Source organism: Pseudomyrmex gracilis, unplaced genomic scaffold (assembly GCF_002006095.1).
Source record: "Pseudomyrmex gracilis isolate BER0280 unplaced genomic scaffold, ASM200609v1 scaffold_162, whole genome shotgun sequence".
Taxonomy (NCBI): Eukaryota; Metazoa; Arthropoda; class Insecta; order Hymenoptera; family Formicidae; genus Pseudomyrmex; species Pseudomyrmex gracilis.
The window spans coordinates 26,046-44,047 of record NW_018020746.1 but is presented as its reverse complement, the minus strand read 5'-3'; the positions used below and the strand labels follow the sequence as shown (position 1 = coordinate 44,047).

At 38.0% G+C, this 18,002-nt stretch overlaps 1 protein-coding gene across 5 annotated transcripts in view; it reads right to left on the bottom strand.

Annotated features, from left to right (window-relative positions):
- The window catches only part of LOC109857514 (MAGUK p55 subfamily member 5-A), a 70,570-nt gene that overhangs the window by 35,209 nt on the left and 17,359 nt on the right, over positions 1–18,002 (bottom strand). For all 5 annotated transcript variants that reach the window (XM_020433863.1, XM_020433870.1, XM_020433864.1 and 2 more), the window contains 3 exons: positions 16,736–16,824; positions 14,961–15,111; positions 13,469–13,659 (listed from right to left, as the gene is read on the bottom strand). In XM_020433863.1, the coding sequence (XP_020289452.1) occupies positions 13,469–13,659; positions 14,961–15,111; positions 16,736–16,824 (431 nt within the window). The remainder of the gene's footprint in view (positions 1–13,468; positions 13,660–14,960; positions 15,112–16,735; positions 16,825–18,002) is intronic.

Here is an 18,002-nt window from a genome sequence, read left to right as displayed (position 1 = left end):
TACCTGTACGCTGTAGAGAAGGTCGGGTCCTAAACCTTCGAGGTTGTACTACGATTACGGCGATGCGTATCGGCCGCTACGCACGATGCACCGCGTGTAGCAGCGTGGAATTCTTGAGAAAGTTTAGGCGAGGGTGCTGTCGCGTCGACACACACACACACACAAACGCACACATATACACAATGACATCAGGTATGAGTAAACAGCCGCAGGTAATCCTGCAGGGATCTCTGGATTTTCCCTTAACTTCCATTGTGAAGCTCACCGACGGAAGGAACGTTGTTAAATTCCACGTCATCCCGACTCAGCTGGTCTTTGCGAAATAAAAAGCTGCACAAGAGCTTACTAAGAATTTGCGTTAGACGAATAAATATTATTTTTGCCAGAGATAAATAAATATAATATAAAGACAAACAGATAAATAATAAGATAGATAAATAGATAAAGTAATAATAGATAAATAAATTTTTATACAAAATAATACTAGATATAAATAAATATTGTTTTTTTGTTCGAAATTCTCTCTTTTCTTCTCTTTCATCAAAATGACAATTCAGCGATAATAAAAATGTAAAATAATATATATATATATATATATTATTTATCATCTTATACATTTTCTGTAACAATAAAAGCAAAAACATTAATTACGGCGACAAGTTCTAGATTCGGCGAAATACGGTAAAATTGCGTTACAATAAACTTCGCGGGAGTTCGCAAATGTTATTGTTATTCGAAGTTGATTGTATTGAACGCGCGGAAGAGCTTTCGCTATACAATGGGGGCCGAGAACTTTATCATGATAATATTATTGTATTTATTCGTTACTCTTGTCATTGTATAAATATGGTTATTTATTGTATATTGGGAATTTCACAGTCTTTTGTGACAAGCACATTAATTATCTTAGAGAAATTATATTGTATATATTATAAATCTTTCTAAAATTCATCCTTTCTTGTAAAATATTTGATTGGGGATTAAAACAAAATACACGCGGGAGAAAATCATCATTTCACACACAGAGAGTGACCGTCAAATGCCTTCCCCTCGACCAAGTGTGTTTTCCCGCGGACAAGTATATCGCTTGTTAATATATATTGACGCATCGTTCCATTAACTCCATTAACTCCTCCCGTTCCGAAGGTTCAACACGTGAGACTCGCAAGTGCAAAACGGTTTATCCGGATTTCATGCGGTCGCGGAGAGCTGATTGCAATTTCCGCACATAATACAGAGCAAGTGTAGGATTCCACTATTTTCTGCGGACAGCGGACAGCGGGGCAAATTAGTGAAATAGCGAAAGCAATAGCCGGAACTAAGTGGAACACGGAATTCATTACGGAAATATGTTCCAGCAATTATACATCGATGTACCGTATCCGCGATCTGTTGATTGGATTTGAGTTTATGCCAAGGAACGGCATAGACATTATAATGAACTTTCAATTAACACCAGTCTTCAACCTTGGCAGTGAGGTCAGTGGCTCTCACGTTAGCGTCCAGAGACGATAGAAGCAAATGTTGCTTGATTTCGTTTTATATAAAAGAGATCAACTTAATAAAATAAATATTTACTGTTAAATATCTTTTTCTAAATCAAAGTGTAGAGAATCGGGCTGTTCGAACCGGTTGCAGGATGTTATATGCAGTAAATATGTTCAAAAATTTCAATATTCCGAACGTTTCAACTTTATTGATTTAAGTCATTTTCAGTGGTAAATGTCTAATATGTGACAAAAACGATAGAATTTGGTGATAACAATATGGCGTTGGTGTTAAAGAAGATTACAAAGTTTATAATTACATGGTTTATAATTTGACAATAAACAACGATATATGAAACTTCTTTAATTCTTTTAAAAGAATTAAAACATTTTTAAGAAAAAATCGGACCCAAACTTCCACCAGAAAAACTTTGAGTTTTGTGTAAACATTTTAATTGCTAATAATTGCCCGTTGCAATTTATATTTAAAATAATTCACAGAAGACTGAGAATGTTTTATTTGTTACTAAACTCAACAAATGACATGTAAAATGTCCGGAGTTTAACCATAAAGTTTAGAAACCTTTCGCACATTACTTTGTTTTACCATACACACACCAATGCAATCACCAACCGTAACAAACAATTGTCTAACATAAAAATCAATAATAATATTCAAATCAAAAACTATCTCGCAGAAATTTAAACAAACTAAGGAGATACATAAAAACACATAAAGAACACATTGTTCCCAATTCAAAAAGAAAACATTGTTGTCTACAACATCAATTGTAACAACTGTGATGCCAATTACGTTGGCCAAACAAAAATACAACTAAAAACTAGAATCAACGAGCACATTTATTCGGTAAAAATTAAATAAGAAGACGAATCAGTAATTTTTGAACATTATTTAAACACCAAACATTTCTTTAATTGTGAGTTCAGTGGAAATATACCCGGTAAAAAATTTTTCATATATATTTATACACAAATTAGAATTATTATATCTAATTACCCAAATTTATATGCCGAATATGTCCATACAATTTTATACACGGAGAATTTCTTTTTTTAAGAGAATGGCTTCAGAGATATTTCATATCAAATTACAAAATAACTCTATTAGTATCATGTTAGATACAAAAAATTATATAAAACTATATTTTTATTATATTTTAAAAAAATTGTTGATATATAATTATATATACTTATACACAAATTAAAATTATTATATCTAATTATGCAAATTTATATGTGTGTGTGCTGAATATGTCCATACAATTTTATACATGGAAAATTTTTTACCGGGTATACTCAACCATGAACTTATAATTATTTTAAAAGACTAACTTCCAAAATGTTTAAACACAAAATTAAAAAATAATAGCATTAACGTTATGCAAGATACAGTCTTGTTGGATGATATTTACTTATCGATCCTTAGTCAAATTCAACAATAAGATACGCTACAGATGGAACTACATATTTCTATCTTAACTCTCATTTAAACTGTGTTGACTCGTACAATACTCTCAGTATTGACGATAATTCTGCAGCAACATCTACATATTCAGCTCAGAACATATCGAGAAAACCAATCTCACTTAGACATTGTCACACATCTTAAGAAATGTTGAATTTATTGTAAATTTTTTCTTTAAAATGTTTTAAAGAAAAACTTTCTAGTCAAATCCTTGACTGGAAGTTTTTCATATATCGTTGTTTATTGTCAAATTATAAAAAACCATATAATTATAAACTTTGCAATCTTCTCTAACACCAACATTATATTATGTTATCACCAAATTCCATCGTTTTTGTCATACATTAGACATTAAAGATGACTTGAATCAATAAAGTCGAAACGTTTGGAATATATTGAAATTTTTGAACATTTACTGCATATAAACATCCTGCAACCGATTCGAATAGCTCGATTCTCTACACTTGATTTAAATTCTTTCCGTTACCGAAGGGACCGGAGGACGCCTCATCACACATCAATCTTAAATATCTTTCGTTTATCTGTCTAATTTCATATAACAATCCAATTATAAATATTCCCAAATTTTGTGGCGAAGAGAACCGTCACTTTTCGCAATTCGATCTCATACACATTTTGAGATTTGATGAGAAATCTCGTAATAGGTTTCTCGTAATAAGTGCATCGTTTGTTTTTTTTTACGCGGAAAGTCAATTGCGACTCGCCAGAGCGAACAATAAAAATACCAACGACACAAACACAATGACGGGTCATCGTTCGATCTGATATTTACTTCCAACGGTGTTATTACTATCATTGTGCTACCGATGACTGTGCGCGTATGTATATACACGTATCGCCCGATCCCGGGGACTATCATCGTCATTATCGTCATCATCATTGACCGGCTCGCCGCGATGTTAGAGGAAACACGGAGCGTCGGCGAAATGCTCCATTTCCCAGATACCTCATCGTTGTTGCGCCTCGTTATACGTGCGGGAATCGCGGCGAGCTACGCACTATTTAAGTACCGTTTTCCACGTCGAGGTGAGGCATTCGTGCGGCCGCCGGTGCTCAATTAATCGGCTTGATTAACGACCGTTCCTGTCAACGGCCACAGGCCATTATTTCGCGACTCGCGCGGCATTTTTGCCGTCTCCCACCCGCGCTTTCACGTTCTCCGTGTTTCCGCACTCTCTCGAGTAGACTCGCTAAACTTTGGACCGATCATATTTCTTGCGACGTTTCGGAAAAACGCGTAAGCACTTTTAAGTCATAAAGACGAGATGCTTCGCGCAGCGAAAAAGTGTCCGTCTCGAGTGCGGAAACGCGATATCTCACTTTACTCTCTCTCTCTCCTTCTCTCTCTCTCTCTCTCTCTCTCTCTCTCTCTCTCTCTCTCTCTCTCTTTGTTTCTCTTTTATTCGCACCAAAAGTACAAAACAGATGATTTCAATGAATGTGTCACTTCGAATGTGTCACTACGACAACACCTCACATACATGTACATACACTTCTGTAACTTTATAAGAAAAATATATTTTTGCGAAAAGTTTCGATTTTCTTCCAAACAACTGCTCGTTCTTCGGAGAGAGGAGAATTGTAAATGTCTAGTCGTTTCAAGTTTCCGTTGCGTATTTTTGGTTCATTCGATAAATAGGTTTCCTTCCGAAGGTTTGCGAAACTGCCTCGTCTGTGTGCTCGTTACATCGCAACACACACACAATCGGGAGATTCGCGTTTATTAGAGTGGCTACCGAAATCTACTATGTAACTTCTCGATCGGGTTGCACGAGTTCCTCGATTGCCGATCGAATATCCGAACCGAGGGGTGTCCGCGGTTTGTTCTCCACCGGTCCAAGCCACTATTGTCCGACTATGCTATTTTCAGAGAGTCATCATTGCCTTCTTCCACTTGAAGAAGGCGATAAACCGTAAATAGGTCACCGAAACGATAAGTTATGAATATGATTGGATCCGACACGATCTTCCACACCGTCATCGAGCGCGATGTAGGTCGTGTTCTTCCCGATCTACGTCCCATTTAAGCGGGATATGTATTTCGGATGTGGTCGCGCTCGCGCAGAAAGTTATAAATTTGTCGTTTTGTTCTTCATCATCTTCTCATTGCTTCTACATTGATTAACTGAACTTTCAATACCATCGGTCCGTTTTTTTTCTTTTCGATTTTAAACAGTAACTTTTCTGGCTTATTGTTAGAGCTACTTACTTATTCTAAGGTTATTGTAAAATAATGCAATTTTAACCCTTAAACCCCACCAGGGGTCCATAAAAAGGATCCCAGCATAACTTTGAGCGTACTTTTAAAAAGCGAGACGATTTTTTTTTGACATATTATAATAAAAAATTCGGATTCGAAACATAAGATTCTTGATTCAGCATCCTTTGGAGAATATCTATGATTTTTTTCAAGATGAAAAAATGAACAGAGTAATTTCTAGAATCTTTTAAAGAGACTAGGGTCTAGTAGGGTTTATGTTACGAGGACAAAGTGTAGGGTTATGGTTAAAATTATCTTTGTGTGAGAATTATTTTTATATCAGAGAAATTATTTAGACCGTTTAATGTTGAGACCGGAGCAAAGATTCTCGTATGTAATACGTATACATTCAATGAATGTTTTTCGGGTTTGAACTGCGCGTTAGTGTCATTTTTACACCGACGTTTCGTGAACATTTCAGCTCACTTCAACAGAATTTCAAGAGCAGCCTGACACTCACATCTTCGAATGTTAATCCAACACGCCGCGGAAGCATCAAATATCAGATTCTCTTTGTATGTATATACACGTTCAATGCAAAATCTGTTTCGTAAAATAAAGAGCGTTTACGAGAATTTTTAAGATAAAATGATGAATTCAACAAAAAAAAAAAAAAAAGAAAAAAATTGTTAAAATAAACGAAAATTCGTAACCGTATTTCCGAATTATCGATACCTCCATCGATGGTTTTACGTTCGCTCCCGAAGCCAGCGGCTAAAAAAGCATATAACACTATTTTTATCCGAGCGTAACGTTTTATTAGGTTTCGCGAGTTATATCGACGTGGGATATCCGACGGGACGCCACCTTCTACCTCGACTTTAATTCCGCTCTACCTCTAGGACCGGATATAAAATCAGTTTCGACTTGGGAATGAAATCACATCGCTCGTATATAAGATAGTAAAATGATAGAATAGCGTCGTACATATATATATATACGTAACCTCTCGCTACGACGTTTACGATCACAAGCGCGATGTGATCCTCCACGTGCGAGCTCCGCGTTTGAGAAGTGCGATGGGCGTTTGCAACAGGCGACTGTTTACAAACTACCGTTTACAGAAGTGTTTACAACTGATTCTTGCGGAAAAATATGCGCATAATTCGGAAAAATCAATGTTTTCGCTATTCGTCGAACAAAAGCTCGCGGCTCCTTTATAGTTGTTCCATTTAAAATGCCACAACAAAACAAATCGCAGACTTTTGTATATTTCTTTTTTCACTATAATTCGAATTACAGCAACAACTGTGTGTGTGTATAAACACACGCGTACAATTTATTAAATAAATAATGCAGCAAATTCTTGCAAAATGTTTCAAAGCAATTGTATTTAAAACAAAAACAAAAACTAGTCCGTATAAGTTTGTTTTTTTTTCCCCCTATGTTTTTTGTACGGTCTCGTTTTTAGTATTCTTCCCTTTCTTTCTCTTGTTCACGTATAGTAATTATGTAACCGCAATGCAGTTGTTGTGCGCGCGTCGTGCGGATAACATAAACGTCGTGACGCGACAAAACGCGAGTTTGACGTAACACGATAGCGCGCGAGTCGACGTAACGAAACCACGTTTGCGCTTCTATTTTAACCTGGATATTTCTATTGAAGCCGACCGAGCGGGTTTTGCATCGTGCACCATCTCTCGAGCGCGCGCGCGCGCGCGAAAGAACATTATGAATGAGTGCTGAACGTCGAATGCGTTCTTGTCCGCCAGGAAAGTGGTTCGAGCCGTTAAACCGCCGCGCGCGCTTTCTTTCCATACTTTTCACCGGAGTGAACTTCTAGATCCGAACACTTTAACGATCTTCTCGCGTTCTCTCTTCCTCGAAAAAAAAACAAAAAAAAAAAAAGAACTTAACGACGGATAATTTTCGTCGGAAAAATATTGTTCGATCGTTCGATGCGTCGACGTGTGTTTTCATACGTTTTTAATGAGTTTTCTGGCGCTGAGGTACGGATCTTGCGCTCGAGAGCCGTGCAAGCTCGCTATCAAAGGTTTCATGTCTACAGCTGCCTACATTCACGCGAAAATCACTCCCGAGTGGCGGAGGCTAAAAAGTATATAAAAGAGCAGGAATAATAGAAAGAACTTAACGACCTTTTATTGCCGCTTCGCAAGTTTCGAGCATTTCGCAGTAATTTAATTTTGTACAGCTTCTTTCTCAACTGAGGTATTGAAGTCCTAATACTCGCGAATATAATATTTTACAGAGAGCAAGATCGAACATTTACAAGAATTTTAAGTGCGATGAAAATGAGGGCAATTTTTTGCACCGTTTTTATTTTTATTGCGTATTATTTTGCCGCACTCGAAATGTTGAATCTCATCTTTAAAAAAAAAAAAGTGATATTTCTGTTACATTCAATTAGACGCAAATGATAATTTTTAATTGCAATGCTAGAGCAAATTAAAAGAAGAGAATACTGCCATCAAGATTGTTGCCTTCATGTATGTAAACTGTACTTTATTATACGCGTCTCGGTGAATAACACTCTCTTAACTTCACGATATTCAAAGAAATGCATATCTCCGAGTTATCCACGTAACCGACCTAGATCGCCATAAATTGTGCAGCCAATCTCTCTTCCAGAAGAGCGACTTGTAGTCAGAGGAAGTCGCGCACGGAGTTATTACCTACTCGAGAAAACGTAAAAGATTGAAGTGTAACGCATTACATTGCGCATGTGGGCACGCGTCTATATGTGAGTGTGTGTCCTAATCTAAAAACCCGTATAATAACACAAACAATTGCGTTTTCTTCAAAAACCATTTTTTGGGGGAATTAATTTAAAGAAAAATAAATTTGTCAAGTGTATAAAATAATATCGGTTAATATTATAAATGCAAACTAAAAAAGAGAGAGAGAGAGAGAGAAGCAATTTTTTTTTTTTATTAGTAAACTTTTTACTTTAATTTAATTTTCTTTATTTAATCAATAAAGATACATCTGGTAACTTTTCAATATTTATCAAGTATTTCCCAGTAATATGAAATACAAGTTGAAAGAGTTACATAGAATTCAATTTACGTAAAAAATTGAAACTTCTACAATAAATCTATACATTTGCGAAAAACTCGATTTATGAAAAAATTCATTCATTCACTTACTTCATTTATTCACTTACTAGCTAAAAGCCTCAATGTGTTCTATTAACAATAAGATATACGTAATCATGCAGAATCAATTTCCACGAAATAAGTCTTCGACAGGTGTGTGACACACATCTCGCGTCTAGAGATGTATAAACTAATAAAAAACTAATAATAAAAAAAAGTCTTCTGAAATCTCTCTTTCCTCAGAATTCCGCCTCACACTCCGAATTAATCTTCGAATGTTAACATGAACTTGGCGCGTCGCGAGGCGCGGCGTAAAAGGCCATGAATGATGCGCATAATGCGTTAGACGTGAACAATGGGCAGCAGGCGTGTCGGCGGTACATATATATATACAACGTCGCCGATCCTCGTCATTCCCATTGCACCGCCTATATCCTCACTATTCTCATCAATCGTCTCTGTTCCCCACTCGTTGTTCCACCTTCCCGCGACATTCTTCTCCTCTCCGTCCACGCACCCGCTTTGTCCTTCCTCTCTTCCTCCTTTTGCGCGTGTGTGTATGTGTATGAGTGTATGTGTGCGTATATTTTTTTTTTTTATTTTTTTTTTTTTTTNTTTTTTTTTTTTTTTTTTTTATTTTGAAAGCGGGATACGTGGTCGGAACAGGAAACGCCATGGGAGAGTGAGCAATCGGTATTCCGTGGCTGTGTCATACACAAGCGGAGCCGCGATGCCACCGCAGCGAGAGCGCGCGCTATAACGAGACGGACTGTAGCCGCAGCTCGCTTGTACCCAAGGAACATTCAATCACGGGAATATGCTTCAAATTTGTTCCCACTTCTCTTTCTCTCTCTTTTTCTCTTTTTTTTCTCCTTCTCTCTCACTCTCTCTCTCTCTCTCTCTCTCTCTCTTTCTCTCTTGTATGGTTTCTATGTCGTCGCGCAAATCGACCGAGTCTCGCAATGTACGCGCGCAAATTGTTATCCGGCTTTTTGCAATTCCCGGAAAAAACACTCGCAAACGCGTTATTCACACGGATTTTTGTATACGTGCAAATTCTCGTCCGAATTGTCGAACTCAATACTCTTTGGATAAACATTTTTTTTTTTGTTTTTTTGTTTTGTTTTAGGTTTTTCATTAACGCGAGAAACGACGAAAGTGAAATAAATTAAACATCGATCTTCAACTGTAATTTACAGCGATCCTGTCTAATGCAATTTGTAGCAATCCTATGTAATGCAATACATGTCGGGGACGAAGGTAACCTTATACTCGATCGCGATGCATTCATTTCTTTAAGGCAATCGTGCCGTCCGATGCAAATGTTGTTACGACGTGAAAAAATGTCATCGTTCCGACCGGACGCGCATAAGCGTAAACGTAGTTGCCAGGTACAGACGATATCGATTACGAAAGAGCAATCGACATCGTTGACTCAGATAGCAGATATGAGATTATAAGGTGCTAGATCGAGAGAATCATTATCACACACCACAGAAAAGTTATGACAATAATACACTTTTTTTTTATCTTTAAAATATATAACAACTTTTTGGTAAACAACATTTGAAATTAGTTCATTCTTTAGAAAAATACAAACTGAGTGACTTTTCATATAAAATTTTTGGATTTCAAATATTGTAAAAAAAAAAAAAACATACACATAGTCAGTTTGAAAAATAAACAAATCTGGATGTAAACTAAAAATTTGCATGTCTCTCTCGGACAATATAAGACTTTATTGAGAATATCGCGAATATTTTAAAAGACATATCGATTACACAATCCGAAAAAAAAAAAAAAAAAAACACCTGCGGCTGAAAAAGAGTGCAATAGTCCCGACACGCCGGCTGTGGTGTGTACCGATGTTGAAAATCCCGAGACTCGTGCAAATAAAATTCCGCACGCGTGCCAAAAAATGCGTTAGCCGCAATAACTGCGGGCTTTTGGGACGCGTTGCGCATGTGACGCGTCTTGCTTTGATATATACGAGGAAAAAACTGGAACACACTCCTGGGAGGCAGCTCCCAGAGTGCATCCCGATCACGATTTCCGTTGAAGCGCCATAGGGAGCGGCGCGATGATATCCCGACTCTCTCTGAAAAGAGTGTGTCTACCGCTACGGCTTACGACCGCGTTTATACACCCGGTGGATGTTTTGCGAACGACCATCCGCACGCCAAAAGCATTCATTTTCGGGGTATTCAACTGACAGTCCCTCTTCCCTCTCTCTCTCTCTCTCTCTCTCTCTCGCTCGCTCACTCATTAAAAGTGTCTCGTGTCAATAGAGTGCATTCATTCGCACCTGTGCGACCCGCTGTGCGAGTTCATGAATAACTTGACAGCGATGCGAACTGGACGCGTCTTGTTATGACACCATTAAACTTTTCGTACATCGTTAATAATTCGCGCGTTAGTTATTGTATATCTGTCTCTCTTGTGCGCAATTCGACGATGACGACAACGAACTCTTGTAAAGTTTTAACTCGCCTCGAGGGGACGCGACGAGACAGCAGACGCGATTTCATTTATTGAGTTACGGAATTAGGAAGCGAACACAATGGGAGGTTTCGCGCGCGCGCGCGCGCGAGAGAGAGAGAGACAGACAGAAACGGTAATCCGGCGCGAATTTCGCAAAAAGGATCTGCCGCATCTCGGCTGAGAGAGAGAGAGCCCGCATATCTCCAAGAGAATAAATGCAAAGAGGGGACAAACACGAAAACAAACTCTTCGTCGTCTCGTAGAAAACGACGATTTGTGAAGCATCAAACGTAAAACAATACGCGTCGCTCCCGCATACATATACATATAAAGCAAAGATGCGTTACAATAGTGAAGCGCTCCGACGCGGGCAAACTAATTACGAAAAAACCGCGCGAAAGAGAAAAAACAGAGGTGAAAAATTGCACGGAGGCAATAATAGAAGAGAAAGAATTCTTTCGCTCGACGCAAAATTAGAGAAGCTACGAGAGAGCACCGAGAGTGAGTAACGTATGTATGTATGGGCCGCCAGCTACTCTCTCGTGCCAAGCCGAGTCGCGCTCGAGAGTACCTCTCTTCTCTCCGCCACGAGTCCTTATGCCATGCACATCCCTCTTGTGTCATGTTAGAACGCGCGAAGGAGAGAACGATGACGGGAGGAAGGAAAAAGGAGAGAAAGTGAGCGGCACGGAAGGGGACGAGGTGGGGAAGACGAAGAAGAAATTCAACGAAAGAAGAAAAGACGAGGTAGAACAGAACAACGGTAAAGAAAGAGAGGGATGAGCACAAGCGAGTTCTACGTCCAACGAAGGCACAGCTGCATACCGAGGACTGGAAAACGCATTGTTTAGGCTACACTCACACCGGCCCAGGTGGGTGTGTCACGCGCGCGAGCGTGAAATACCGGCGAAGTGACTCTCCGTCGGGAGAACGAATCGACCTTCCACCGTGCTCCAAAGTCTGCGGAATCCAACGGATCGCCGTCTAAAAGAAGAATCGCAGATGTTTGATCTACCCGACAGTAGATGTGTCCTATGTGTGTGTGTGTGTGTGGGTGTGTGTGGGTGGGTGTGTGTGAAGATGCACTCGCCGAGATTCCACTTTGATCGCAGGACTTTGTCGCACTCTCCTGGGAGAGATGCATTTCAGACCACTCGTACATGCCTAATCGGGCGACCGATTGAGAAATCGAAACGATCGCTCGCTTTTCAATGTTAAATAGAACGAAAGCATTTTCTTTCTTTTTTTTTTTTTTTTTTTTTTAAGTAAAAGTTACCTTGAATATGGAAGTGCAATTTTTTCGCACAATGTTTTTGGACAAACACGTAGAAACGATGAAATATTTTTTTAGTTAAGGCAAATTCATGATTAACCTTCGTAGTTCAGACGTGGGTCTCTTCCAGAGACCCACTTAGAAATTGCGCATTAGCGTTTCTAGACAAAATTAATTTTTTTTCAACGCTTATATTGTTGAAACTACTAGAAATGTTTTCAATTTGATTGTTTTTTTTTTTTTTTATTGACGCAGAAGTGTTCAAACTTTCGATTCAAAGAAAAAAGAAATTGAAAAAATATTGATTTTTCGCGGAGATCTTAAACCCCGCGTGGGTTTCACAGATCCCCGGTCTCTGACTAACTCGTCGTCATTTTTGAGATCTGACCTCGAAGAGTTAACATTATTGAGAGCATTTTCTAAGGAAAAAAAAATCAGTCTTTACTGGTATTTCAATAAAAAGCTACTGAACGCGTATTGAAGTAACAATTTCACGGAAAACAATATTCAAAAAGTGAAAAATAATAAAATAAAAAACGTACTTCACATAATAGCGTTTAATAGTGTATATCAATTGTTGTTTAATGTTGAATGAAAAGAGACCGATGACGCGAATGAAAAAAAAAGTAAATATTCTTCTGTCACAAAGCAAAGAGTTCCGAGAAATATAAAATAAAGTGCATTACAGCGCGCAGTGTTCTTCGTATCTCTTGGTAACCAAGTTTCCTAGTCGGCTTTTAAAAGATTGCGCTAAGTACGTTGATGGCGACATCCAACGGGCATCGGCTGAGTTTATACTTCCCTATCGCGGTAAAGCAGAGAACGCGGGATTGTAAGAGAGACTAGCCCCGCCAGATCCGAAAGTAAAATCAAATAATTGTTCTCTCTCTCTCTCTCTCTCTCTCATTAGATAAATGCATTTCTCTAAAAGAGCACACACACACACACTTCTTCAGAAACCAAATATTAGAGAACTCGATTAAAATTTACATTTGCGGACAAAATGTTAAAAAAAAACCCCCCGCGAGCATTAAATCACTTTACGTCAACTTATCGTCGTTCATTCAATCATCCTGTTACACGCTCTCAACGCGGCATCGGCCATTAATTATCGCGGCCGAATAAGTAAGCGAGTAGTAATTAACGAGCGAGTTTCCACGAAATAGCCAATAAAATCTTTTATACCGAACCATAAAGATGAACAAGATGTCCATCCGTTTGGTTATTTATCGTTCAGTAAGATAAGCTCAGCGTCGGATACAAACGTTTCTCCGCCGGAAAGAAAACTGATGGAACGTGTAAAAGACAGCGCTAGCAATGACAAGGAACCGATGAAGCGGCTCGGGGAGACACGAAGCGTAAAAAAGTTCGCCCGCTCGCGCACTTATGTTCCGATGTACTTACCTGCAAATTGGTTCTGGATAGTCTCGTTCGTCCGGTGGATTCAGGAAATTGCCGTCGTTCACCGCCGAAGACGTCGATCCCCGCGGCGATCTCGGACCGCCCTCCGGCTCGCCGATCAGCACTTCCGTTCGACCATTTTGGAAAGGACTGCTCGCGCGACGTTCCCCGATTCTTCCGCCCTGCACCGGTTGCTGTTGAACAAAAACGGCAGCATTTTTACATTTTTGTTTTTGGTTTTCGAAAAAAAAAAACGATGCACAAGACATTCGAGTTTATCGCGCGCAAAGTTCATTCGAGTTTTTTATTTTACCTATAAAAGTTCTCGTTCAATTCGTGGCAAATGTTTTGTTAACAAAAGTTTAAATTAAATTCCCGCTCGTTTAGATTCTCTGTATTTTTTTGTTAACTTTAAATGTTCTCGTAACTGGGTAAGTCACAAATTAAAATCCTGTCAAAGCGAATGTGCTTGTTAAATGTTAAGTAAGAAAACAAGTAAGTTTTGCGCTGTTTAATTTATGAAACGAAACAGCAGGAAAATTAAGCCTTCAATGTTCTAACGATATGTCTGATTGATGAGACATGTCCGATTAAAAGAGAGAAAAAATGCATAACATTTACATACTTCGACGTATCGATGTTTACGTAAACTTCTTGGCATTAAAAGATCGCATTGTAATTTATCTCATTGTCGGGGATAAAATAAAACAATAAAAATAAAAAAAAACCAAAATGCATGAAGAAGTATCTGTAAAACCTAAACTCGAATACCGCGAGTGTTTTCCCCGATAGTTTAATTCAAAAAAAAAAAAAAAAACGTTCCACAAAACATAACGGTAGTTCGCGAAGTTTGCAAAGACCGTTATTAACGTGCCCAGCGCTGGCAATTAAGAATAATAAACTACCAATGCTGATTTACTATTCCGGGAAACTATTTAATAATTACTAAAGAAATCTAACGGATGTTGCTTATATAAGCGACGCGTGATTAGTGCATAATGGAGTGTTAGAAAAAGAGAGAGAGGGAGAGAGAGAGAGAGAGAGAGAGAGAGAGAGAGAGAGAGAGAGAGAGAGAGAGAGAAGATTATACCATTTGAGAGAAATCTTCTGTTGTATCTCTTTTTACATTGCACTGCGTATTATTGTACATTACATTTAATTTTCATTCTAACTAACTTTTCTCTTTAAATACTTTTGCAATAAAAAAATAATAAGTTATTTCTTTAATTCACATTTTTCTTTCAACACTTTTATATCACGCACGCGTGTATTTGCTTTAAAACTAAACTTTGTTACTCAAATATCACAGTCTTTGTGAAAAACAAATGATCTCTTTTAACACTTTTAAATCACACGTGCGCATGTGTTTTATTTAAAACTCTAAACTTTGTTGTACTCAAATATCACAGTTTTTGAAAAAAAAAAAAATGACCTGATCATAATGTTCTTCTTGCGTCTCTTAATAAAATAAATTGCGCAAAAAGATGTACGTTACCAAGAGATTCGGCTCTTCGTAGGTGTGTTTTTCCAAAACGTCCTGCCGTTCCTGCGATGTGTTTTCCACTCGGATGTCCGCCTCTTTTCCTAATCCTTTGGGAATTGTACCGTTGCTAAGTTTTGTGGAGAAAGCGTTCGTTCCCAATTCCCTGGAAACAACAGTTAAAACGGGGACGATTTAATTAGGAGCCGTCGTCGAAATAAAATTAATTAAGCCGCTGCTGTGTGTAGCCGATAATTGTGACAATTATAAAATAGAATACTCTCCAACGGCTTTCGCTATTGTGCGAAACAAAAACTGCAAGCTCGCGCGAGCGTATTGTGAAAGGATATCATCAATCACGACAATCGCAATTTGTCACATCCGGTCTACAAAACGATGTCTCCTATGGGCGTTTGCGCATATAATTTTCCCGATTGCGACAAACACCGATGGTTTATTGCGACTTGATAAGAAACATCTCCGCGGAATATCAAGTTCTTTCAGAAATTAATTACAAGCATTGCGCCTGCAAATTAACGACTCCGTTCTCCTCTATCGTATCTTCGTGTATTTATTTTTAATCACCAACGAGTGCACCTGCAGCATGAGAATTCTGTTTGCTCTCTAAACGCGAGGTTTTCTAAATAAACTCTATAAATATACTCTATTTATAGAAGTATTTTTATAACCGGATTATATATATACATGTTACGGTCAAAGACCGAAGCACGGACGTTCCTAGGATTGACTGGTCAATGCGCGAAACAACCCCAAGCGTCTTGGTCAAAGCCCGAATGGACATTTGAGACTTACAAAATATTTCGTTTGTGCACTGAGAAAAAAAAATATTATTAACTCAACTAAATGCGTTTAGTTAGCAATCAGTTTGTTATCTCTGAAATACACTTGTGTTTTTAATTCAAATATATGACGAGAAAAATAACAAATTCATGTAAGTTGAATCAACAATATTGGTAATGAACATATTTAATTTACTAAATCATGAATTGTGTGTTCTCTGTCGAACATAATATATGGTAATATCAAATAAAAGATACTGATAAAAACAAAATAAAATAAAATATACGCAACACTCAGTTACTTCAAATTAAATGTAATCTGAATTTATATTTGTACTAAATATTTAGTATATTTATATTTATATTTATATTTTGTCCTAAATATTTAGTTTAATCAAAGTGCTTATTATTACAGGAGACAAAATATTGTATGTTGTTTATATATTCAAAGTAATCTATTATTTAAACAAACTGTAGATTTGTTAAAACAACTGAATATGTCTTTCGATACAAACTAATTGTCATATCTATTTGAAACATGATATCTTCTCTTGCATTAATCACTATTTAATTGACAGCCCGTGATCGCCGCATATAGTTGAATCAAATACGATTTTGTTACTTCAACAACTTTTTTCTCTCTCAGTGTATCATATATTATCGTACACACGTGTGGGCGAGGGAGAGGCTCTGCATCCCCCCTCCCCGTAAAAACCTAACCCAACGTTAATATATAATATATGTTATTGCAATAGTAGTGTACGTTGAAAAGTACTCAAAAAAATCTATTTCGGGCTTTGACCAAGACGCTTGGTTGTTTCCCGCATTGACCAGTCAATCCTATATATAGGACCGCCCGTGTTTCTCGAGCTTTGACCGTAACATATATATACACGAGTTTTGCATCCTTGTGCAAACATATAGCGAATAATAAAATATCGTCTGTAACAAACATGATTAAATTAATAACGCAAAACAATAGCAACTCACTTGTCCGCCAAAGTGACCGTAATTTGGCCGTTCGTTACATCTTTCGGGGCGGAGTCATCGCTGGTGGACGCGATATCCGTGTCATTTATCTGAAACATTAATCACAAATGGCGACGCATGTAACGCATGATTAATTGGATTTTATTCTCAGCAGAGAATAATAAATTCGCAAGTAGCAATTGCTAATATCACGCGGCAATACATTTACAGAGAGAGAAAGAGAGAGAGAGAGAGAGAGAGAGACATATTAAATTGTTCTATCCTCAACTCGCGCGCTAATTGCGCGAAAATTTACGTTACTGCGCGCTAATCGTGGTTATTATGGAAATAAATTCCGCCGCGTTTGCATCGCGATTTTTCGAAAGCCGCAATTAAAAATTTGATCGCGGACATCGGAATCACATACGACCGTAATAAGTATCTAATTTAGTTTTTATGGAAAATGAAAAAAAAAAAAAACCGATTCCGCGCAGCTTTGCTTCATTTTTGCGTCCGTATTTTTTTTTTCTCCATTTGTGCGGCGCAAAATGTAAAATTTCCGTATTCTCACATCCCATTCGTCAGTAACAATTGGCATTAGCCAAACGTAATCCGCAATACATTGACCCGATTATGTGTGTTTCTCGATTTTGATGGTTGTTCTCGAAGAATCGATACTTCGATTTCTAGCAAAAATCGATTTATCGGTTATAAACACGCGCGATAATTGTATCGGCATACATTACGTTACGTAAAACCTAGAAAACCGGTCAGCAACGTTATAAGCGATAAGCTCACGGGGCGTGTGAATATGGGCCAATGTCGCGATGATGTCACGGCGAAAATATTAAATGTTAATATTTATGTCTCTTCTCGCACACGATACACACAATTCTCTCTCCCGGTGTTGTGTACAATAATGCCCACTATCGGATGCTGCCGCTTGTCTCTCTCTCTCTCGCGAAACTATTTTTAAAACTAAAGCGAGAAAAGAGCACAATAAATAGATCGTCATATTTATATTTCACGTTATCGAAAAGTTTCTTCGTTGAAATCTTGGTTCGTCGTTTATTTATATGTGTAGTAGAAAGTTTGAAGGTTGAACGTTATTTATATGAAACAGTGTATACGTAGTGTTCACACACACACACGCGCGCGCGCGCGCGCGCGTCCATACACATACAAAATCGTCGTGCGCTCGCTTGCTCTCAGTCAAAAAACTCATCAACCTCAACATCCCTTAAGTGTCTCATTCAGCGCATCTTAATAACGTCTTGGCACTGACGTC